Consider the following 25066-nt stretch of genomic DNA (forward strand, 5'->3'; position numbering starts at 1 on the left):
AAGGTTTTGTTGGTAAATGTATATGCCCCGAATTTTGATGATGCTGAATTCGCTAATAGGTTGCTGAGTAACATCCCCTTTCTGAATACACATTTGCTTATCCTTGGTGGTGATCTGAATTGTGTTTTTGATCCAATTTTGGATCGATCTAGTCCTCGTAATTTGACTCCATCATCTATGTCTAAAACATTCTCAGATTTTATGAAACAGAATGATCTTGTTGATCCATGGAGATTTCGCAACCCTTCAATCAAAAAATCTTCGTTTTTCTCTCAGGTCCACCAGTCTTATTCCAGGATTGTTTATTTTTTCATCGACAGAACTCTTAATTCATGTGTTAATTCTTCCGACTATTCTGGTATTGTAATATCTGATCATTCTCCTCTGCTATTGGATGTTCAGCTTTCTACCCATAAACGTAGTCCTCCACTTTGGAGATTTAACTCTCTCCTTCTGGCGGATAAAGAATTTTGTGAATTTATTTCAAGCTCTATTGAGGAGTTCTTGTCCTTCAATCAGGATGATTCTGTCTCATATTCTCTGCTATGGGAGACTCTTAAATGCTACCTGAGAGGTCAAATTATTTCTTACTCTGTCCGTGCTAATAAAAAGATTAATGCCAGGCTTAAAGAACTTATAGCTGCAATTAGTAACCTTGATCAAAGTTATACACTGAACCCTTCTCCAGAATTACTGAAGCAGCGCCTTGATTTGCAAGCAGAATTTGATCTTATATCAACCAAAGAGGCTGAGCGCTTATTACTACACAGTCGTGGCTCATATTACGAATATGGTGACAAGGCTAGTCGCTTGTTGGCACATCAGTTACGACGTCAGGCCTCCTCGCGTGTGATACCCAGTATTAAACACTCTTATGACAATATTACTGCAGATCCCTTGGAAATTAATTCTACCTTTAAAACATTTTACTCTTTGTTGTACAGGTCCGAATTTCCCACGGATAAAGCTAAAATGAATGCATTTCTTCATAATCTTTCAAACCCTGTTATTGGTGCTAATGATGCGGGGCAATTGGACTCCCCATTATCTGTTGAAGAAGTATTAAAAGCTACTACAGTTATGCAGTCTAATAAAGCCCCGGGCCCGGATGGGTTTCCAATTGAATTCTATAAAACATTTATTGGTAAATTGGCACCATTGCTTTTGTCTGTGTTTAACGAGTCCTTGGAAACGGGTTCATTACCACCTACTTTCACACAAGCAACCATAGCGCTCCTTCTCAAAAATGACAAGGACCCAACCTCCTGTGGTTCCTACAGGCCATTATCTCTGCTTAATGCCGATGCAAAGGTATTGGCTAAAGTAATTGCATCTCACCTTGAGGATGTGCTTCCTCGAATTATATCTGAAGAGCAGAATGGCTTTATAAAGGGACGGCAATTGTTTTTTAATACCCGTACACTCTTTAATGTTATTTACTCAAAGCGTCTATCTGAACTTCCTGAACTTGTGATTTCTTTAGATGCTGAAAAGGCTTTCGATAGGGTGGAGTGGGAGTACTTGTTTGCAGTTTTAGAGAAATTTGGTTTTGGCGATAAATTTATTTCCTGGATTCGGCTTCTTTATTCGTCCCCTAAAGCCAGTGTTCATACTAATGATGTTTACTCTGATTATTTTGCGCTGGGTCGTGGTTGTCGTCAAGGTTGCCCTTTGTCTCCCTTACTCTTTGCCATTGCCATCGAGCCTCTGTCTATTACATTGAGATCTTCTTCTGTATTCAGGGGAATCAGCCGTAATGGAATTACACATAAAGTATCATTGTATGCGGATGACTTGTTATTATACATGACTGACACTGCATGCTCCATCCCTGCTGTTTTAAGTATTCTGGAGAACTTCAGTTCGTTTTCAGGTTATAAATTACATTTGGGGAAAAGTGAGTGTTTTCCTGTTAATACGGCAGCGCGTCAACTTCAACAGTCCGATCTACCCTTTCGTCTCAGTCCATCTGGGTTTAACTACTTAGGGATTAACGTGATTCGCTCTCTAGCTGGCCTTAAATCAGCAAATTTGTCTCCTCTTATATCAAGGATCACATCTGATATTCAAAGATGGGGTAATCTCCCCCTTTCTTTAATCGGTAAGATTAATGTTGTTAAAATGAACATCTTACCAAAATTTTTATTTCTATTTCAGTCAATTCCCTTATTTTTGCCGAAACATTTTTTTGTTTCACTGGACAAGATTATTGGTTCTTTCATTTGGGGAGGGAAGCCACCTAGGGTCTCTAAAACTTTGCTGCAGCGATGCAGATTTAGTGGAGGACTTGCATTACTTAATTTTTTAGTCTACTACTGGGCCGCTCACATCCATAAACTTTGCTACTGGCTAAAATCTTCTGGTTCCTCGTGGTGTAAATTGGAGCTATCATCATGTAAGGGCTCTTCTTTACCGGCTTTGCTCTATTCCTCTTTACCCGTAAGACCCTCTCTGTACACTGATAATCAGGTGGTTCTTAACACACTCAAAATCTGGTTTCAGTTTAGACGTCACTTTAATTTTGTAATGCCGTCTTCCTCGGGTCCTCTAAGCGACAACCATTTGTTTCCCCCTTCACTTTTGGACTCGACATTTTCAGTGTGGTGTGACAAGGGTATAAAACAGTTCAAACATTTATATGTGGATGGTGTTTTCGATAGTTTTCCCAATTTGTCTTCTCGTTATAATCTCCCTATTACCCATTTGTTTCGCTATTTTCAAATTCGAAATTTTGTTGCCAAGTGTTTCCCAAATTTCCCCTCTTTACCTCCAGAACAGCAGTGGGAAACTACGTTATCATTTGTTCCTCATCACAGAGGAACCATTTCGAAACTCTATGATGCTATCCTGTCTTTTAGTAACCACTCTAATGTTAAGCTTAAGTGTACATGGGAAGGAGAACTGGGAATTCGAATACATGAGGAGTCTTGGGAACAGGCTATAGCGAGTGTACGATCTTCCACCTCCTGTGCTCGTCTTGGACTTATTCAATTTAAGGTTATACACAGGGTGCATTTCTCTAAGTCTAGACTTTCTGAATTGTATCCAGAAGTGGAAAATAAATGTGATAAATGCCATGGTTCTCCTTGTCACCTTAGCCACATGTTTTTTCTGTGTCCTGAGCTACAAGGTTTCTGGACGGGGTATTTTGCTATTATGTCAACTGTTCTTGGGGTAACTCTTCATCCTTGTCCTCTGATTGCTGTATTTGGGATTCCTGCTCGCTCACTTACACTTGATTCCACACAAAAGGATATTATAGCCTTCACATCCCTATTAGCGAGACGTCTAATATTGTTGCATTGGAAGTCTGTTAAGTATCCTACTATTTCCCGGTGGCTTAAAGTTGTCATGGTTTTTTTTAAAACTTGAAAAAATTAAATATACGTTGAGAGGTTGCACAGCCAAATTTTTTCACAAGTGGCAACCCTTTATCTCTTATTTTGCTAGTCTAGAGGTATTGCCTGTTTAAATCTACTTTTGTTACTGTTATATTCCTCTAATATGTTTGATGGTTGTGTTGATCTGTGTGGGACGGGGGGGGGGGGGGGGGGGGGGGGGGGGCGTTGTGTTTTTTTTTTTCCATATATATATATATATATGTTTATTTACTTAGGAAAATGAAGAAAGGTTGATTGTATTTCGGTAACTGCAAGTACTGTTGTTTTCTTTTTTCAATAAAAATATTTTCAAAAAAAAAAAGAAAGGGTGTATTTTAATGACAAATCAATCACATTCTGACAGAATTTCTTATGTCTCCCTAAGAAAGCAATAAATGTTTCTCACTGAATGCAGACTGATATTTGTGCTAAGAATTTATCTTTATCTATAAATTCCTGAGAAATTTGTGCTGAAAGCTTTTAAACCACATGGTGCATAAATCTGAAATAACAATTATGTATTTTTAAGCTTAGTCCAGTAGATATAAGAAAGTATCGCAGTGATAGAATGTGTTAAATGCACTAGACTAACATAGAATAAAATACAATAAAAAAAATAAAATTTACATGAATACACATGAAAAAAACAACAACATATTACTTAAGCAGAATAGCTCCTGAGCTCAAATTCAGCTGGTACTTCTGGGGATTCTGTAAACAGCCGATAAACAGCTGGCCTTTATTGTACATCGTCTGTCTTTATGTCCTGCATGTGGGTCCTTTAGCTTACAAACCCTGACAGCGACTGTGTTTATGCTCAGTTCAAAGGGAAATTATTATTTAAAATGTAAAATTATTTGTTTTGATCATGTAAACAATATACAGAAGTTCATTTAGCAAAGAAAATAAAATGGTTTTTCAAATAAAAAAAACATTTCAGTATCACTTCACCTGTTGTGATTCAGGAGAGGGAAGAAGTGCACAATGATTTTATCCCACCCCTTCAACTCATAAGTTATCACTTAATATTTATATTTTACTGATATAACCTGCAGTTACAACAATCAACATATTTCTAATATAACATATACAACAAATAAAATACAAATTACTGTCATATCATTATCTGTGACTCCAAAACAAAGCCAATACCTCCAGTTTTGAAAAGTTAAATGCACAGATATGAAAACTTGTTCTCACACAGCAGTGATTCTTGTCTGAACGTGTCCTGAATGTAAGACTTTGGTGTAGTTGGCAAAAAGCACACACACATAGTTCAGGTGCAGAGATGCGGAACATGAAGAAACTCTGCGTTTACTGATTTTTGCTGAGTGTAAAGTTACTGTAATCACATTAATTTTTTCTGTTTGTCATTAATGTAATATTCTATTAAACTCACTGATTGCATTATAATCACAATTATGCCATTATTTGCATTACAAATGGCCTTCAGTTATCTACACAACAACAAAAAAATAAATGTCTTGTTTTCCTGCACATTCGTCTACAATCAGCTGACATTAGTTCATGTGCAAAAATGGTGGAGTGGAGATATAACCATTACAAGTATGTGGTCACAAAGTGTCCACGCCAAAAGCAGCAGAGAAGAAACTAGAACGATGTTTAAAACATCTTTACATTTCAAATTTACCTTAGGTTAATGCAAATTAGAAGTAATAATTAATCAAATTAGCAAATAAGAAATATCAAATCCCAGATTACTGTTGGTCCAACTTTTTCATATCTACAAAGCTCAACAGATCTGGATGTAAAAATCCCCATTTAACAAACAAAGCATGTGCAAAGCAAAGTCCCATCATCCCCTCACACGGTCACTCCATCGCCACCAAATGCTCATCTTTCAGTTAAAACCACTGATCAGTCGATAAAAACTGCACTCAGTGCTGTGCTTCATACATCAGGAATAAACACAGATCTGCAGAAAACTAATCAATCGTTCAAAGCTTTGCATTAAGTTCCAAATTAAGTTTGTGCTGCTTCTTTAACAGGCAGAAATCCTACAATGTGAGTCCTTCCAGCCTCTCTCTCTCTCTCTCTCCTGCCTACTTAGTTTGATATCATGAGTTTATTCTCACCTATTTCTCTGCAGAAGCCATGAGTCTGAGCATCTCAGAGGAGTTACTCTTCAAGATGTCAGAGCACCTGAGAAGTTTTCATCTTCTACCGGCATGAACTCTTTCCGAGAAATCTCATTACGTCAGTGAACAAGACTGAACATGAACCATTCAGACAAAACATCACTGCAGAACGTCAGACCCACGTCAGCAACTGTTTCAGTCAGTTAAGATAAAGAGAGTACAACCTGCATCAGTTCCAAGGTTTCATACATGAGAATATAATGTATCCTGAAGAGAAAATAAATCATCTGGTTTTAGTTGGCCTTATTTAAATACCACCTCAGATGAGCAATAAGACAGCATAAGCTGAGATGCTTCAGTGTGTGCAGTGTGCAGGCCCTGTTGGTCTGTGATGTTGCTCCCCCAGCCGAGCTTGTCAGTCACTCTTAAACTGACTGACTGAAAGTCTCAATCTCAGTGAATATTTCACTGCACACACTGAAGCACACAGTCAACAATTTAAAGAAATTACAGGAAAGCTGATAAGGTGCCACTTTGGATAGCATGACAGCTCCTCAGCACATGAACTTCAAAGAGAAAAGACATGAATTTGTTGCATATGACTAGAGCTGATATACTGTCCTGAAACTTTCCCACACCGTAGTGCCAAATAGGATGTGTTTGAGGCAGGAGTACATGATCACCCCCAACAATTATCCTGACCTGCTACATTTCCTACGGTTTCGTTCCAAACCTTATAACACAATAGAGCCCCTCAATGTGGGGTGGTCAGAGGGGTGGGAAAAGTACATAATACCTACTACTTATTTTTCTACAAGGCAGTAAGTAATATTGTATTTTTGTATTAAACTCAGTAATCAGATTACTGAGTCACAAGTATTAGGTTTTTCAATTATCTGCATCATGGGGGGAAAAATGTCAAATTTTCCTGCGCACTAACATCGGCTGACTTTTGTGCACAGGAATAAGAAAAAAGGTAGAATGGAGAGAACATTGTGATGGTTCTGGGTCTATGACCCGGTGTGTCTAGGGTTCCGATGTCCTCATTTAGTATTGTATAGATTCCTTGTTCTTCCTGGTTTAATCATTTGTATTTCTGGATCTGAGTTTCTTGTTTTTTTTAGTCTGTTCCCTTTTCGTGCCTCCATGTGTAGCCCATCTCGTCTCTCATGCATGTAAAGTTTTGTCCACAGGATTGTTCATCTCTCTCCCAGTCATGGCTCTCGTTCCCTCTGTGTCTCCCTGTCAGTCCTCCATGTCACAGTGCCAAGTCTGCATGTCAGTGTGTGTCTCTTGTTTTTTGTTTTATTTTGACAGTGTGAAATCTTGTGTTTAATGTATTCAGTTTTGCTTCCTCCCTGTCTCACTGTGTCAGAGTAGTTCCAGCTGCGTTCCCCTCCTGTTTCACATCCTCTCGTTTTCCTTTGTGTATTTAGTCCTGTTTCTTCCTTTGTCTGTTGTCGCTCATCTCCCCTGTATTTCCAAGTCCCAGGTTTTTCACGTTCCAGGCTTCATGTTTTCAGGACTTTAGTTTCTATGAATTTGTTTTTTAGTTGCTTCCCAGTTTTTGTTTTGTTAGTTTACAATTAACAAACAACTTACAAATTTTTTATTTGTCACATACACAGTACAACATATAGTGAACATGTAGTGAAGTGCGTGTGTCTGAGCTACGGACAGGCTGCAGACGTAGCCGTGCCATTATAGGGCTTGGTTTTTTAGCATGGGGGTCTAGCCAGGACCCTTACTAAATTGCGACTTCCGCTACAAAGGTGTGCAGTCTTACCACTACACTATCCAGCTGCAGTTTAGTCTTTGTTGGTTTTTTTGTTTGTTTTTCTCAGTCATGAATAAAGGCTCCCTTTTAGTTCAGATTCCGTTCTGTCTCTCATATTTGCATTTGGGTCCTCTCTCTCGCCACTCCTCACGGTCTGCCAGCGCAGACATGACAAACATTACTTTTATGTTCATTGGACAAAAGGGCAAGATTATAGTAGTAAAGCACAAAATGCCCAGGTGAGACACAAACTGTCCGCTGCTGCACATTTTAAAAATGTGTTAAATTTTCTTTGCTGGCTCAGATTGTTTGGAGTGAGTTCTGTTGTTATGCATATTTAAATAATGATGCATGAAATTGTCCAAGCATTTAGAGTTTTTGTCACTAGAACCAAGGCGCCAAGCCCAGCTTCTGAAAAGCGACCACACACCATGACAACGTGACATACAACGCTAGAGGCCAAACTCAAGCCCATAGCACAAGTTGCCATCAAGTGTGGGATCTACCAAGGAGATGATCTGTCCCCACTGCTGTTCTGCATAGGCCCTAACCCCCTCAGTGAGATCATTGACAAGACTGGCTATGGACACCGACGAGCAGTGTTGCGCAAGTTAATTTGAAAAAGTAATTAATTATAGTTACTAGTTCTTCAAAAAAGTAACTGAGTTAGTAACTGAGTTACAATATTCTAGAAGTAATTAATCACTTGAAAAGTAACTATTGCATTACAAAAAGAAAAAAAAAACAAAAAACGTTTATCCCTCTGGGGTCCAGGTTATAATTGGCCATTTTTAACTACTTTTGATGTTTCCTCTACATTTCACCTTTAAAAACTATTTCCTTTGCCTTGTTTGGCATCATTTTTTTCAGCACAACCTCACGTGTCTGAATTTACAGTTATGTTTTCATTTTGACATACTGTATTAACACAATTGATCTAAAATCAGACAAAAAACATAAAATCAGAGTAGAAAAAGTTATATTCTTTTTTACTGTAACAACCAGAGACATGTTTAATGAATCATATTTCATAACTTTAAATGCAAATATAAATTGTAAATTTTAAAATCCTATGCACAGGTTTTGTAAACAACAAAGTTATTTACAGCCATTTACCTTTCACCCTTAATAACCATTCAAACTGTTTACATAACAATCAGCTGTTCTGCAGTCAGTAAGATGCCACAAAAATTATTTGTGCCACTCCAAAAAAAAAATAAAATTTCTTTCCACTATAAAGGAGAACATCACAGCCTGATACCTGCAGGTCTGACAGCAGCAGGTGTATCACTCTCCTGTTCTCTACCTGGAGACAGCAGTCGCCTCATTGTTCTGAAACACAACACAAAACTATCCACAACACTACACACTAACTACACAAGACGGAACATTAACTACACACTCCAAACACGCTAAACATCACAAATCTCTCACATCTCAAAACTCGCTCTCTCTCTCTTTTCTGCTCTCTCTCTCTCTCTCTCGCTGTCACTCCTAAAACTTCACCTGTTTTTTTTGTTTTTTGGGTCACAAGCAGAGAGTGCTTGCTGCACTGTCCTCAGACAGTAAATGTGACGAAACTACTCAGGAAAAAACACGTGTATATATTGTTTATCATGACTCTGGTTTTACGTGGCCTATCAACACAATTTAAAAACTGGTATATATCACCTTGTTGCTTTGTCTTTAAGTGGTCATGTGATTGGCTTACCACGACTACTTTATTCTTCCTCAGTCAAACAGCAGCACTCGTGTGATTGTTTTGCCCCCTGAGCTCCAGGTGTTGTGCCAGACAGTGATTGTGATTATGTCCGCGGGAGCGTGCGCAGCTGTTTAAAGCTGTAGCATCCAGATTACTTACGTAGTCAGCTACTTCCGTGCAAATGATATAAGATGCAGTAAGCTGAACACAGCTTAAACCGTTGTTGAAAAATAGTAACAGACCGCATTTTCTTGTTAGTAACTGTAACGGCGTTGTAACGATAAGAATAGTAATTAGTTAGATTACTTGTTACTGAAAAAAGTAACGCCGTTAGTAACGCCGTTACTTGTAACGCCGTTATTCCCATCACTGCCGAAGCTAAGATCCTGTGGGACTTCCAGATACAGACGAACAAAATGGTGGTGGGTAACCAACCGGACATAGTGGTGGTAGACAAACAGAAGAAGACCGCCGTAGTGATCGATGTAGCTGTCCCGAATGACAGCAACATCAGAAAGAAATAACAGGAGAAACTCGAGAAATCATTCGAGAAATACCAAGGGCTCAGAGAAGAGCTCAAGAAGATGTGGAGGGTGAAGGTAACGGTGGTCCCAGTGGTAATCGGAGCACTAGGTGCAGTGACTCCCAAGCTAGGCGAGTGGCTCCAGCAGATCCCGGGAACAACATCGGAGATCTCTGTCCAGAAGAGCGCAGTCCTGGGAACAGCTAAGATACTGCGCAGGACCCTCAAGCTCCCAGGCCTCTGGTAGAGGACCCGAGCTTGAAGGATTGACCGCCCACAGGGGCGAGCGGGGAATTTTTTTTTATATGTATATGTATACATAATATACATTTTATATATATACATATATATATATATGTCACCCACCACTTAGCGGGGTGGACTCCTCCTTGATCTCCCAATTCCTGAGGGGTGCCCAGCAAATTACAACCCACCTGGTCTTTGGCACCTCTGGTGCTGGATGTGTTGGATTGGCCAATTGGTCATGATCGACTCTGGGCTGGACCAATTACAGCCGAGGAGGTCGGATGCACCCTCCCCCTTGTTTAGCAATCTTATAGATGAACTAAAGAAAATGGAGAACAAAAAAAGGAAAGGAGGTGCAGAAAAAATTAGGGCCAAAAAGAAACAAGCCCTTCAGGCAGATGCTGCCAAATGTGTAAAAATAACTGAATTGTTTGGTGGTGGCTATGGCGGAGATTCCACAGATTTAGCAACATCAGCAAGTGGTGGAGGCCAGCAGGTGGATGAGGGAAGGGGAGGCAAGAGAAGGAGAGACCAGAGGCGGCCGCTGGTCCGAGTGTCAGGTGAACTGAACTTCAGGTAAGAAGTTATGACCTGCAGTCTATCTGGGTCAGATATAAACCAAGTTTAGGTGGAGTTTATTTTTGTTGTGCTGAGTTTTTACAGTCGTTTAGAATAACTCGTACTGCGTGCTAGCTAGCATGACGGAGTTTATATACTGCTGGGCGGGTGCTATGATGTTACTGATAGTGAATTTTATTTTATGCTTAAGGTTAGTTTCTCAAACTCCTCAAAATCTTAACAAATTGTGCCAATCCTTACATGTTGCATCAGGCTGATTTATCATCAAAAGTGGAGAAGTCTGTGACAGAGGAGACAGAAGAGCAACAGAGAGAGACGGAGCAGCAGGGACATACAGAAGAGCGGGACAGAGAAATGGAGCAAGAGAGAGAGTTGGAAGAGCAGGAGAGTGAGAGCCAGGGCATAGATTACTTTGCTCGCCCTGAACCTGCCATATTACAGGCCTTCTTAGATTACCACCCACAGCAGAACAGCAGCAGTGCAGTTGTGATGAGGGTGTTGAGCTGTAAAGATGGCACCAACAGGAAGTGGCTTACTTATTGCAAAGAACGCTATTTATTGTTCTGCTTTGTGTGTCTGGCATTTGCAAGGCGGACTGACACCAGCGCATTTATAACAGGCATGAGTGACTGGCGACATATACATCTGCGCACAGAGGAACATGAAAAGAGCACTACACACCAGACCTGTGCTGAAGCTTTTTCCTTAAGGTGCTCAAAAGGCAACATCAGGAGCTTGTTTGCTGGCAGTCAGTTGTCAGCTCACAGAGCACAAGTGAAAAAGAGACGGCAAGTTTTAGAGCGTATAGTGGATGTGATCAAAGTACTTGGGAAGAGGGGACTCAGCTATAGGCATGTGGAGAATGAGGCTGCATACACTTTGGGTGATAACACCATCGATCATGGTAACTTTCTGGAACTGATTGTGTTATTAGGCAAGTATGATATGTGCCTTGGAGAAAATTTGAATGACTGCATTGAAAAAAGCAAGAAGTTGCATCAGACCAGTGGATCAAGAGGTAGAGGATCTCTCATCACCCTACTCTCCAAAACAACTGTCAACTCAGTGATTGATGCACTTGGCCATCTCATTCAAGAGAGCATCGCCAGTGATGTCCAGAGAGCTGGGATGTTTTCTGTTCAGCTAGACACAACTCAGGACATCACAGGTTATGATCAGTGTTCAGTAATCATCAGGTATGTTACTGAGGCTGTGCAGGAGAGGCTTGTCTCCATAGTGAGGTGCGAAGCATCCACGGGGCAGTACTTTGTAAACTTGCCTTCCGGAGTTTTAGAGCATCTGAATCTAGACAAGGCCATGTGCATTGGGAATGCAACAGATGGTGCTTTAAATATGCATGTGTAACCCATATTTAAGGATGGCTTGGAGAAAATATACCAAAATGAAAAAAGGACCATTAATCTTAGCAGTACATTCTGTTTATAGTGAATAAGCCATAGGTGCAGCAGTTAAAGAGTTAACTGCTCTGGTGTAGGCGTGAGTTGCTCTAAGCCAATGAGCTGCTGAAACGTGGTGCAGAGCCCCGCCTGCCATCTCCGTCTGAGAGAGCACAGGCTTTTCCTTCTCTCTCTCTCTCGCGCGCGAATTCTCCATGAGCAAGCTAGTGAGGAAAAAAGACACGGCGATTTACTGAAACGAGGTATGGAGGGAAAAAAAAGTAATATAAACGGAGAGTTAGCACTCGCTGCTTATGAAAGATTGTTTTATTGTATGTGTACCACTAAGGCAAGTAACTAGCTGGTTCCTTTTACATTGTTTGGTCGACGAAGGTCGGGAGTTAGAGACGACGCCATTTCATCATTCCTGCGCCATCTTGCGCTGCTCCGCCTTTCTTTTCTGAGATCGGTGAACAAAGTATTTTACTAGTTCATTGTTTATCTGTGCTTTTCATGAGTTCTTTGCAAGCAAAATGTTCCAGTGTTTATTGGATAATTGTTTAAAAATATTTTGTGGAAAACTTTATTCAATTTACTGAAAAACAGCATTTGAAGCAAATGCACAGATTGTGTGTTTTACTGTTTATTTTCAATTTGTAACAAGGGTAACGTTGCAAATAATACATTTTAGGTGATAGGACTGTGAACTGTGATTATATAAGGAACTTAATATGTCCTATGACACTGTCGTTGACAGGTCAGGTTTTTTTTGTTTACCTTTGTATCTTCCTTTTGATGCATTGCAACGGATCCTATAATCGATGGCGAGCCAACCCCGTTGAAGGACCAACTGACTTTGTTCTGTGCTGCACAGCAGAGTGTGGTAGGCCAGCTGCAACAAAACAGAAACACACCACGCCACTTTGAACTTGTTGTTCCCCTTCTTCACACACATCCCCCTGCACTTACGGACGGTTTATTTTAAGGACTTTTTTTTACGCACTCTATACATCCCACAAACAGGAAGGGAAGTGGGTGTGGGTGGTTGGATCTATTTCTCCAGCTTAATAATTGTTGCAATTTGTTAACAAAGTCTATGAAGATACAAACAAGTGTTGTCATTTGGATCTTGGTAATTGAGATTGTGGTTCATTTTGAACGTGAACTTTGTACATTTAGAAGGGTGCACCCAGGTAAGGTTTCTTTTTTTTAAAGTGATTACTGTGATTGTGCCACAGGGTTGTCACTGAGGAAAATACTGGTACCAAAAAGAGACACTTTTATTTGTAATGTTTTGTATGTTTGTCATATTTTCTTTTATTTTGTTTTCTGGGTGAAAAGAAAAATACAAAGCCGGCATTTTTCAAAACTCACAGTTGCCTGAGTCTCATTCAGTTTGCCTCTCCTGTACGTAGCCGAACCTACTGGTCCAAATCATTGAGCTCTTTTGCATCAAATTTTGTGAGACTCATCTTATTAAATATTACAACAACAAGAAACAATCAAAACCGAAGTCTGGTAAAATGGACATAGTACTTAAAGAGGCAATTAAAATCCCTAACTCAGTAATCATAAAAGGGCTTACCAACAGTGACCTTGATGAAGAAGTAGCTATTTACCTGGGGAAACACGGTTCAGTTAACCGTCACACCCGCATAGATGATCTGCATTCTGAGTTTCACAGGCAGATGATAGCTGAGTTCAATCATGCCAGTGCAATGAACACTTTAAACCCCCTTTTGCCACATACTAGCTCTGCTCAGCCTGAAATCACATTTGAGATTAGGAGTTTAGCTGAGGTGTATGCAGCAAATGCAAGGAATGTCACCAGAGCATACATGAAACAACTGTCTGAAATGGCTAATCTTAGTGGCCACTCGCTAGAGGACATGCTCGACCCCAACCTTAAACCAAAACCTGATCGATCTTAACTTGCCGACACAGTTCCATCCCACACTTGAGCTTAATCCACCAAGTGTCCAGCGAATAGTAGTTGAACATGTAGTGCGCAGTAGTGAAATCTCTTCACACTCGCCCATGCCAAGTAGGTTTAGAGCCTTCCCTGGGCACATCCCCCACCCTAACAATGAAGCAGATTACGATGCATGGCGCACGAGTATTGAAGTCCTCATGAATGATCCAGCCGTTTCTGACTTGAACTGCACACAAAGAATACTTGACAGCCTTCTGTCGCCTGCTACAGACATCACAAAGCATTTAGGCCCAGATGCTAAACCCTCTGAGTACCTGAAAGTACTTGACTCTGCGTTTGGAGCTGTCGAAGATGGTGATGAGCTTTATGCACGATTTATGAACACGCTTCAGAATGAAGGAGAAAGACCATCAGCCTATTTGCAAAGATTACATGTCTGTTTCACAAAAGCTATGCGGCGCGGGGGTGTCAGTGTGTCAGATTTTGACAAGCAATTGTTAAAGCAATTCCTTCGTGGCTGTTGGGAGGACAGTCTCATCAGTGACCTCCAGCTAGGACAAAGAAAAGAGAGCCCACCTTCGTTCTCTGAGTTACTCTTGCTTTTACGCACGGAAGAAGACAAGCAAGCCTCAAAAGTCAGCCGTATGAGACAACATCTTGGTCAGAACAAACCTGGCCCTAACAATCCAAAGCACCGGGCCATGTCAAATGTACAAACAATAAGTAGCAGTGAATCAGACTTTGACGTGTTAAAGAAACAGATAGCTGATTTGAGTGCACAACTTAACAATTGGAAAATGGAAAGTCAAAAACAAAATCAGCCCAAGCAATCAAAGTCAAAGTGCCAAACAATTAATGCCAAAGTTGAGGCCTGCCCCCTGAAAAGGAAGGTTTCAACCACACAGAGCCTTGCTAAAACCAATGCAAAACCGCGCCCTTGGTACTGCTTTTACTGTGGTGAGGACGGTCACATTGCCTCATCATGTGAAAACGAACCAAATCCATCCGTAGTTGCCACAAAGAAAAAACAGCTGAAAGAAAGACAATCCAGTTGGGAAGCTTCAACTAGGGCCAGTGATGAGCCGCATTTAAACTAATCCCAGCCTCCAGTGTGGGCTTCAGGAGATAATTCTCGTCCCAAACCACAAAGGGCCTTTTTAAAGGAAGTTCAGTCAAAAGCGCAGTCTGTAAGCCTTCCAAGGGGTTTGGTTGGAACCAGAACTTCTGCTACTGTCATTATCGCTGGCAAAGAGACAAACTGTCTTTTAGATACAGGGTCACAAGTGACAACAGTACCTCAGAGTTTTTATGAGCAACATCTCTCAGACTTGCCTATAAACCCGTTGGGCGATCTCCTGGATGTAGAGTGTGCAAATGGCCAATCCGTCCCTTATCTAGGTTATGTAGAGCTCTCAGTCACTTTTCCCAAGGACTTTGTGGGTTCAGATATTAATGTTAACACCCTGGCATTAGTTATCCCTCTGCAAGCCGAGGCGCGAGAACAGGTTTTGATAGGTACAAACACTTTAGATGCCCTTTATACTGACTTCCGTGAGTCCAGTGCAAACTTTCAGCCAGTCCCCTATGGCTTCCGAGCACTCCTTAAAATCCTTGGAATACGTCAGAAAGCAGCTAGCAATTGCAGTCTTGGGTGTGCAAAGTTAACGGGTAAACATCAAACTGTGGTGGTGGCAGGGCAGACGGCAGTTTTGGAAGCCTCAGTGTACATCCCCAACTCCTTTAATGAGAAATGTGCAGTGGTCGAACCGTCATCAGCCTTTCCCTTGCCCAGTGGTTTGCTTGTGTTAACTGGTCTTGTTAACCTGCCAGCCAAGCAGCCCTGTAAACTGCCTGTTGTAATAAAAAATGAAACCGATCACGACATTGTTGTCCCTTCAGGCCGTGTGCTAGCCGACATTAATGCCGTAACCAGAGTCATACACAAAGAACAAACAGAGAAGGTGTCAAGCTCTTCAGACCAGTCAGAAGATCCTTCTCAATCTAAAAAGATCAGTTTTGACTTTGGAAATGACTTACCTGATGAATGGAAAGATCGTGTCACAAAAATGCTAAATTCAATGCCTGATGTGTTTTTGCAGCATGAATTAGATTTTGGACACACTAAAAAAGTACAGCACCACATCAAGCTCAGTGATGAAACCCCATTCAAATCCAGACCCCGACCAATACATCCACATGATGTGGAGGCCGTGAGGAAGCACCTCCAGGAACTACTCGACATGTGAGTGATACGGGAATCTGAATCACCATTCGCTTCCCCGATCGTGGTAGTCAGGAAAAAAGATGGTTCCGTTCGCTTGTGCATTGACTACAGGAGGCTAAACCTCCAAACCATAAAAGACGCATATGCACTCCCAAATCTGGAGGAAGCGTTTTCCGCTCTGGCAGGGTCAAAATGGTTCTCGGTCTTGGATCTCAAGTCGGGATACTATCAGATTGAGATGTCAGAGTCAGACAAGCAGAAAACAGCCTTTGTGTGCCCCTTGGGGTTCTGGGAATTCAATAGGATGCCCCAAGGGATCACCAACGCACCCTCCACCTTTCAAAGGCTCATGGAGCGGTGTATGGGTCCAATGAATCTTAAGGAGGTCCTTGTCTTTATTGACAATCTCATCATTTTCTCATCATCTCTTGAAGAACACGAGCAACGCCTGAAGAGAGTCCTGTTGAGGTTGAAAGAGTTTGAGTTGAAACTGGCACCCGAGAAGTGTAAATTTTTTCAAACTTCTGTTAAGTATCTCGGCCATGTAGTGTCAGAACGTGGGGTTGAAACTGATGCAGAGAAAATCAAAGCCCTCACAAGTTGGCCTGTCCCCATCAACCTCCAAACCATAAAAGACGCATATGCACTCCCAAATTTTCTCATCATCTCTTGAAGAACACGAGCAACGCCTGAAGAGAGTCCTGTTGAGGTTGAAAGAGTTTGGGTTGAAACTGGCACCTGAGAAGTGTAAATTTTTTCAAACCTCACCAACTGCATCACTGTGTGGTATGACTCCTGCACTGGGTCCTGCAGGAAAAATATGACAACGGGTAGTGAGAGCAGTGGAGAGGATTGCAGGGTCCTCTCTTGCCTCCCTCCCCAGGAGATCTACTGCGCCTGCCTCTTTCGAAAGGTCCTCTTCATTACAGCCAGCAGGCCCAGCCAGGCTCCACCATCAGCCAGCAGGCCACAGCCAGGCTCCACCATCAGCCAGCAGGCCCAGCCAGCAGGCCACAGCCAGGCTCCACCATCAGCCAGCAGGCCACAGCCACGCTCCTCCATCAGCCAGCAGACCCAGCCAGGCTCCACCATCAGCCAGCAGGCCACAGCCAGGCTCCACCATCAGCCAGTAGGCCACAGCCAGGCTCCACCATCAGCCAGCAGGCCACAGCCAGGCTCCACCATCAGCCAGCAGGCCCAGCCAGCAGGCCACAGCCAGGCTCCACCATCAGCCAGCAGGCCACAGCCAGGCTCCACCATCAGCCAGCAGGCCACAGCCACGCTCCACCATCAGCCAGCAGACCCAGCCAGGCTCCACCATCAGCCAGCAGGCCCCAGCCAGGCTCCACCATCAGCCAGCAGGCCCAGCCAGCAGGCCACAGCCAGGCTCCACCATCAGCCAGCAGGCCACAGCCACGCTCCTCCATCAGCCAGCAGACCCAGCCAGGCTCCACCATCAGCCAGTAGGCCACAGCCAGGCTCCACCATCAGCCAGCAGGCCACAGCCAGCAGGCCACAGCCAGGCTCCACCATCAGCCAGCAGGCCACAGCCAGCAGGCCACAGCCAGGCTCCACCATCAGCCAGCAGGCCACAGCCAGGCTCCACCATCAGCCAGCAGGCCTAGCCAGGCGCCATCATCAGAAATTCTGCTTCCGGGTCCCTCGTGGTGGCCGCCTCGTGCTCTCGCTTCAGTATGCCACCCAAGAAAGGCCCAACACCAGAGGAGGTTGAGGACATTAAAACCTCCCTCGGAGCGCTGTGCGGAGACGTGGCCGCAGTCAGGGCACAGCAGGAGCTGCTTCTGGGGCTTCTGGAGGAGGTAAAACAGCTACGCCTCCAAAATGCCGAGAAGGACAGACGGATCATGGATCTCGAGCGGCGGGTGGATGAGCTGGAGCAGTACACCCGTACGAACGACGTGGTCATCAGCGGTATTAAAATCAAGCCGCGCTCGTACGCGCGCGCGGTGGCCGGGAACGTCGGGGAGCCCAGCGACGAGGAGACCCGCTCGGTGGAGCAACAGGTGGCGTCCTTCCTCCAAAGCAAGGGGATAGAGATGGACCTGGAGCACATAGAAGCATGTCACTCACTGCCCAGGAGGAGTGACAGACTGCCGGCCATCGTTATGAGATTTGTCAATCGGAAGAACAAGGTCGCACTGCTGAAACAAGGACGCAAACTGAAAGGCACGGATGTTTTCATTAATGAGCATCTGACACGAAAAAACGCAGACATCGCGAGGAAGGCAAGGCAACTGAAGAAGAACGGTAAAATACAACATACATGGGTAACAAACTGTAAGATTTTCATTAAGCTAAACGGGACACCAGAAGAGGCAAAAGTACTGATAGTGAGGAACATGGAGGATCTGGACAAGTATAACTGACACCAATGTATCAATTACACCAGGAAATGACATGGACACGTTGAAATTAGTTCTTCAACAGAAAGTAATTGATCTAGATTGTGAATATAAGGAGCATAATATAATAGATCCAGAAATAGATTCTGAAAGTAACTTTCTCTCTACTTTTGTTAAAAATTGTAATTATTTCACTCAGGAACAATATGAAAAAGAAATTAACCTAGACGGGAAGCTCTCATTAATTCACTTTAACAGCAGAAGTATGTACTCTAATTTTGATTTCATTAAGGACTATTTGCAACAATTTTCTCGCCCCTTTAGTATTATAGCCATCACTGAAACTTGGTTCAATGTCGATAAAGGAATAGATTTTTGTTTGAATGGATATGATTTAAAATACATGAATAGATTAAATAAGGCGGGCGGCGGGGTTGCTATATATGTTCATAACTCTATAAAATATAATGTTGTAACAACTATGTCTATGGCTATTGATGGAATTTTGGAATGTTTGACTATTGAGATTATGAATGAAAAAAAGAGAAATGTTAAAATAAGTTGCATATATCGGACACCCAGTTCAAGTATTGTCACTTTTAATGAATGGATAGAAAAAACGTTTGCTTCGGTGAACCAAAAATTACTATTTATCTGTGGTGATTTTAATATTGATTTGCTAAATCCAACAAGGTTAAAAGCCATTGATGACTTTACTGACACGATGTACAGCTTATCACTATATCCAACAATAACAAAGCCAAGCAGAATAACATCACATAGTGCCACTATTATTGACAACATTTTTACTAATGTCATGGATTTCCAAACTAATAGTGGCCTGCTTGTCTGTGATATAACTGACCACTTACCAGTTTTTACTTTGTGTGACTGTGATTTAAAAAAAATAGATACCAAGATCATGATAGAAAAGCGAACAATAAATGAAGAAGCAATTCATGCCTTCAATTTCGATTTAGCACAACAAGATTGGAGTTCGGTGTATGAAGAGTCAGATGTGGACAAGGCTTATGATAATTTTCTAGATATTTTTACTATGTGGTACAATAAACATTGTCCTGTAAACGAATACATGACAAAGAAAAAAAAGATAAAAAGTCCTTGGCTCACAAAAGGAATTATTAATGCTTGCAAAAAGAAAAACAATCTGTATAAACAGTTTATCAAAGTAAAAACAAAAGAAGTGGAACAAAGATATAAAGCATATAGAAATAAATTGACTGATATTATAAGAACGAGCAAACAACTTTATTATAGAAGAAGATTATATGAAAATAAAAACAATATAAAAGGAACTTGGGATGTGTTAAACAACTTAATTAAACAAGGATCTTCTGGAACATCATATCCTGAATATTTTACTGATGCAAATGGTGAAAATCACAACATGAGTAATATTGTCGATGGGTTCAATAAATTCTTCATAAATGTTGGCCCTGAACTAGCAGCGGACATCCCGTGTCATAAAAATGAAAATATCAGTAATATAAAATCAAATCCCTTTTCACTGTTCCTCTCAGATACAAATGAGCAAGAAGTAATAAATATCACATTAAAATGTAAAAGTAAGTCTTCAATGGATTATCATGACATAAATATGTCTGTAGTTAAACAGGTTATTCTGAATATTGCTAGTCCCTTAACATATATCTGTAATTTATCATTTCAGTCCGGTTGTTTTCCAAAAAAAATGAAAATTGCGAAAGTAATACCACTATATAAAAGTAATGACAAACACAGTTTTACCAATTATAGGCCTATTTCTCTACTGCCTCAATTCTCAAAAATTCTAGAAAAACTTTTTAATTCAAGATTAGAAAAATTCCTTGAAAAACATCAAATAATAAATGTTGGTCAGTATGGTTTCAGAACGCAAAGAACCACTTCAATGGCGATAATTGAGGCAGTAGAAGAAATTACTGATACACTGGATAAAAATAAATATGCAGTTGGTATTTTTGTTGATCTCAAAAAGGCCTTCAACACAATCAATCACTCAATTTTACTGGATAAATTGGAAAGATATGGTATTCGAGGGAAAGCTGGTAACTGGTTAAAAAGTTACCTAACAGGTCGGGAACAATATGTTAGCATAGGGCATTACCATTCAGAGAAACTTGGTATTACATGTGGTGTTCCCCAAGGGTCAGTGTTGGGACCAAAACTTTTCAATGTATACATAAATGATATTTTTGATGTTTCTCAAGTACTTAAACTCATACTGTTCGCAGATGACACCAACATATTTTTCAGTAGCGATGATTATACTGATCTTGTAATGACCGTAAACAGGGAGCTAAAATTAATAAAAAAAAATGGATGGACATAAATAAATTATCATTAAATATAAATAAAACTAAAGCAATGTTTTTTGGTAATTTAAAATATAATATAGAATTACCAATTATCATTGAAGGTGTACCAATTGATAATGTGAGTGAAAACAAAATTTTGGGAGTCGTAATTGATAATAAAATTTCATGGAAACCCCACGTCAGACACATAAAAACCAAAATTTCTAGAAGCCTCGCAGTTTTGAACAAAGTGAAACAATTCCTTGATAAAGATGCACTTCGTACTCTGTACTGTACCCTGGTTCTTCCATATCTTACATATTGTGTGGAAGTGTGGGGAAATACATATAAAAATACAACTAATCCATTAGTCACAGTACAGAAACGAGCACTGCGTATTATTCACAAGGCTGGTTATCTAGATCATACTCACAAATTCTTTCTTCAGGCAAAGTTACTTAAATTCCAGGATCTGGTTAATTACAATACATCCATAATTTTGTATAAAGCTTTTACTAAACTTTTACCGGCAAATTTACAAACTAGATTTGAAATTCGAGAAAAGGTTTATAATGTGAGAGGCTTTGGAGAATTCAAATTACCCAGAACTCGAACAACCCGTAAAGGCTTTTGTGTGTCTGTATGTGGTGTGAAAATCTGGAACAGTCTGAGTTTACAATTGAAACAATGCAAAAATATTCATAGATTTAAATTTCTCTACAAACAGTTGGTCTGGTCACAGTATACTCAATGATGGTTTTTAGTGTGCTCTGTAATGTCTGTCCTCTTACCATTGCTGGTACGGATTCCAAAATAAAAAAAAATAAAAAAGTGTGCGTATGTATGTACATATATGTACTTGTGTGTGTAGATATATATGTATGTATATGTATGTGTGTTTGTTACTTGTAGTTATTACTGCCTGTTACTTGTGGTAATGCAATTTATAATTTATATATTCTGTTTTCAGTTATGAAGGCTCTAATTGTTGGTTGCGAGCTGCCGCTTAGATGCTTGTATGTGCCCGGGGCTGTTGATGGGTCTGTATGCAATGATGGGCGTAGCTGCGGGAAGTTTATTGTTTTTTTTGTTGATGAGTGAGTATAGGGGTGGGATTTAATAAGTTTTCTTCGTCCCACTCCTTTTTCAGGCAATTTTTGTTTTTTGTTTTGTGTATTTTATGTTCAATATAGGTATTTGTTGTGCCTGAAAATGAACAAATAAATGAATGAATGAATGAAAAGTATCTCGGCCATGTAGTGTCAGAACGTGGGGTCGAAACTGATGCAGAGAAAATCAAAGCCCTCACAAGTTGGCCTGTCCCCATCAACCTTAAGGAGTTAAGGTCATTTTTGGGCTTTGCTAGGTATTACCGGCGATTCATCCAGGGCTACTCTAATATTGTAAGGCCCTTAAATGAGTTAACTGCTGGTTACCCACCACTGAAAAAGGGGAAGAAAAGACCCACAAAGCAACAAAGCTCCGTGTATTATAACCCAAAAGAGCCATTTGGTGAGAGATGGACTCAAAAATGTCAAGAAGCATTTGAACAGATCATTGGTAAGCTAACCTCAGCCCCAGTGTTGGGTTTTGCAGACCCCAAACTCCCGTACATCCTCCACACGGATGCTAGTACCATTGGCCTTGGTGCAGCTCTGTACCAACTTCAGGATGGACAGTTGAGGGCCATAGCATTTGCTAGCAGAGGACTTTCAAAAAGTGAAATGAGATATCCAGCCCACAAGCTGGAATTCTTGGCCCTTAAATGAGCTGTCACTGAAAAGTTCTCAGACTACCTTTATGGTACAGAGTTCACAGTAGTCACAGACAGTAATCCGTTAACGTACATTCTAACATCTGCAAAACTGGACGCAACGAGTTACCGTTGGCTCTCAGCCTTGTCTACTTTTTCATTCCAACTCCAGTACAGGGCTGGTAAACAAAATGTAGATGCGGATGCGCTGTCTTGTCGCTCTCATGGTAGCCCAGGTGATGATCCTGTATCACAGAAAGAAAGTGAAAGGATCAGGCAATTCGCTCTCACTCACCTTAGCAGCGATGACAGAGAAATGGTCTCTAGAGAGGTTGTACAGGCCATCTGTGAAAGGCACTCAGTTAATTCTGTAGGCCTGGATCCAGAGTCATTTACTTGCCCAGGCTTAGCCTTAGTTGAGTCTTTAGCCCTACATGCTACGGCTGTCCCTGATAGCTTTTCAGAAGAGCTGTTAGGTGGTTCTCCTCTTCCCCCGCCTATAACAGAGGATGAACTCAGACAGAAACAGAGGTTAGATCCTGCTCTTAACGCTGTAGCCACTCTGTTAGAAACTGGCCAGACTCCACCTCCCAGTCTTAGAGCAGAACTACCTGAGCTTCCCTTGTTACTGCGTGAGCTCAGTCGTCTTGAACTTCAGAATGGAGTTCTTTACCGAAAAAGGCAAACCGGTCCAGACATCTCCTTTCAACTCGTGCTACCCGAGGAGTTAAGACCAGTGGTCTTCCAACACCTCCACAATAACATGGGGCACCTAGGAATTGACCGTACTATTGATTTGGTCAGGACTAGGTTTTACTGGCCAAAGATGCAGGTGTCAGTTGAGAAAATGATCAGTACGTGTGAACGTTGTGTTCGCTGAAAGTGTAAACCTGAGAGGGCAGCTCCCCTCATGAACCTAAAGACAAGTAGGCCCCTCGAATTAGTCTGTATAGATTATCTATCTATTGAGCCAGATCAGTCTAACACTAAAGATGTATTAGTTATGACTGATCACTTCACTAAGTTCGCAGTGGCCGTCCCTACACCCAATCAACGAGCGCGCACTGTTGCAAAGGCCCTCTGGGAGAACTTCATTGTTCATTATGGTGTCCCAGAGAGACTCTTAAGTGATCAAGGCCCCGATTTCCAATCGAAGACAATAAGTGAACTCTGCGAAATCATTGGCATGAAAAAGATACACACAACACCGTATCATCCCAGAGCCAATCCAGTTGAGAGGTTCAATAGGACGCTCCTCCAAATGCTTGGTACCTTGAGTGACAATGAGAAGTTGCATTGGAAAGAGTATGTAAATCCTCTAGTGCATGCATATAATTGTACCAAGAATGACGTGACAGGCTATTCGCCCTATGTACTGATGTTTGGAAAGCAACCAAGGCTCCCCATTGATCTAGTATTCGGGTTGCCTGTTAATGCCCAGAAGAAGTCACACTCACAGTACGTCAGTGATCTGAAACATAGGTTGGAGGAAAGTTTTAAGATCGCAACCTCAAACGCACAAAAGAATGCTGAGCGCAATAAGACCCGCTTTGACAAGCAAGTGGTTGACTCAACTCTCAATGTGGGCGACAGGGTCCTCGTACGTAATGTTAAACTGAGGGGAAAGCATAAGTTGGCAGACAGATGGGAGGATGATGTTTACGTGGTTCTGAGAAAAGCAGGCGAACTACCAGTCTATACGGTTAAACCGGAAGCGAAAGAAAGACCAGTCCGAACATTACACCGAGACCTGCTCCTCCCTTATAGTTTCATACCTGTCACGGAGTCAACTGAAAACAGTTCCCAAAAGCCCTATGCTCGGCGGAACACAAGGCAAACTGTTGTTCAGGAGGATGATGACCTTGACTCAGAGTACTTACCAATACCTACCTGGATACCAATGTCCATTTCCAACTCTGCCAAGCCAGCTCTTGTTGTGCCCCATACTGAAAGTGTGCAAAGACAGTTTTCAGCTTATGATGAAACCGAACGTGACAATCCCACCGAATGTGACAATCCCACCGGACGTGACAAACAAACAGAGGAAATTAAGGAAACTGAAACTGAGGACTTATCCGAACATGCAAACTTACCTGAGCGTAGCTTGCAAACCCAAGAGACAAGACACATATGCCTTAGTCCAATAGGTGAGACACGGTGGTGGGCCAAGCATGATGCCCTCCAGAAAATCTTTGGACATTTTGGAAAACCAGACGATGGCCTCTTCGTTGATGTAGCGCTGACGCTGGAAGCCATTGAAAAGAGGGAAAAAGAAAAGCCAGCTGTTCGTGCCAAAGCACGAGGCTTTAAAGAGTGTCTCTTGAAGCATGAAACTGTGTTAACAGCACAGATATTTCTTAGAGTGTTTGAGCAAACAACTTCTCTGTCGAAGTACCTATAGTCATAGGGGATGGACATTCTCTCTGCCTATCATATGGTGACTGCCACACAAGATAGCCTCAAAAGTATCGCCAGGGACTTTCCAACTGTGAAGGCAGCTGCAGACACATTTGTGAAACAGACAAATCAAAAAGTAGAGGAGAGGGAGAACAACGCAGACATGGAAGTGGAGGCTGAACTACCTGAAAAGAGAGCCAAGAAGAGAAAAGGCATGGCCGGAGAGACGCCTGAAGATGAGTTGCAAATCAATGCTGAGAAATCATATGAAGTGAAAGTGCACAACATCATCCTGGATAATGTTATTCAAGCAATCCACGGACGATTGCTCATACATGGCCCTCTTTTTGCGGATTTGGCATGGTTGGACCCCAGGTC

The 25066-nt window shown here is 41.6% G+C and overlaps 1 protein-coding gene across 1 annotated transcript; it reads left to right on the forward strand.

Annotated features, from left to right (window-relative positions):
* Positions 1 to 17520: 17520 nt before the first annotated feature.
* On the forward strand, positions 17521 to 18764 carry LOC147325436 (uncharacterized). Its single transcript, XM_086299936.1, has one exon. It carries the CDS (start codon positions 17555 to 17557, stop codon positions 18245 to 18247), a length of 693 nt encoding a protein of 230 aa, XP_086156062.1. The 5' UTR covers positions 17521 to 17554; the 3' UTR covers positions 18248 to 18764.
* Positions 18765 to 25066: the final 6302 nt, after the last annotated feature.

This window comes from Aulonocara sp. 'chitande type north' Nkhata Bay, linkage group LG7 (assembly GCF_057382095.1).
Source record: "Aulonocara sp. 'chitande type north' Nkhata Bay isolate Kocher_YH1m ecotype deep benthic linkage group LG7, A_spYH_male_GT1.1, whole genome shotgun sequence".
NCBI classification, from domain to species: Eukaryota; Metazoa; Chordata; class Actinopteri; order Cichliformes; family Cichlidae; genus Aulonocara; species Aulonocara sp. 'chitande type north' Nkhata Bay.

Coding starts and splice junctions, on each gene's coding strand:
- LOC147325436 (XM_086299936.1), top strand. CDS start 17,555: ATGCCACCCAAGAAAGGCCCAACACCAGAGGAGGTTGAGGACATTAAA.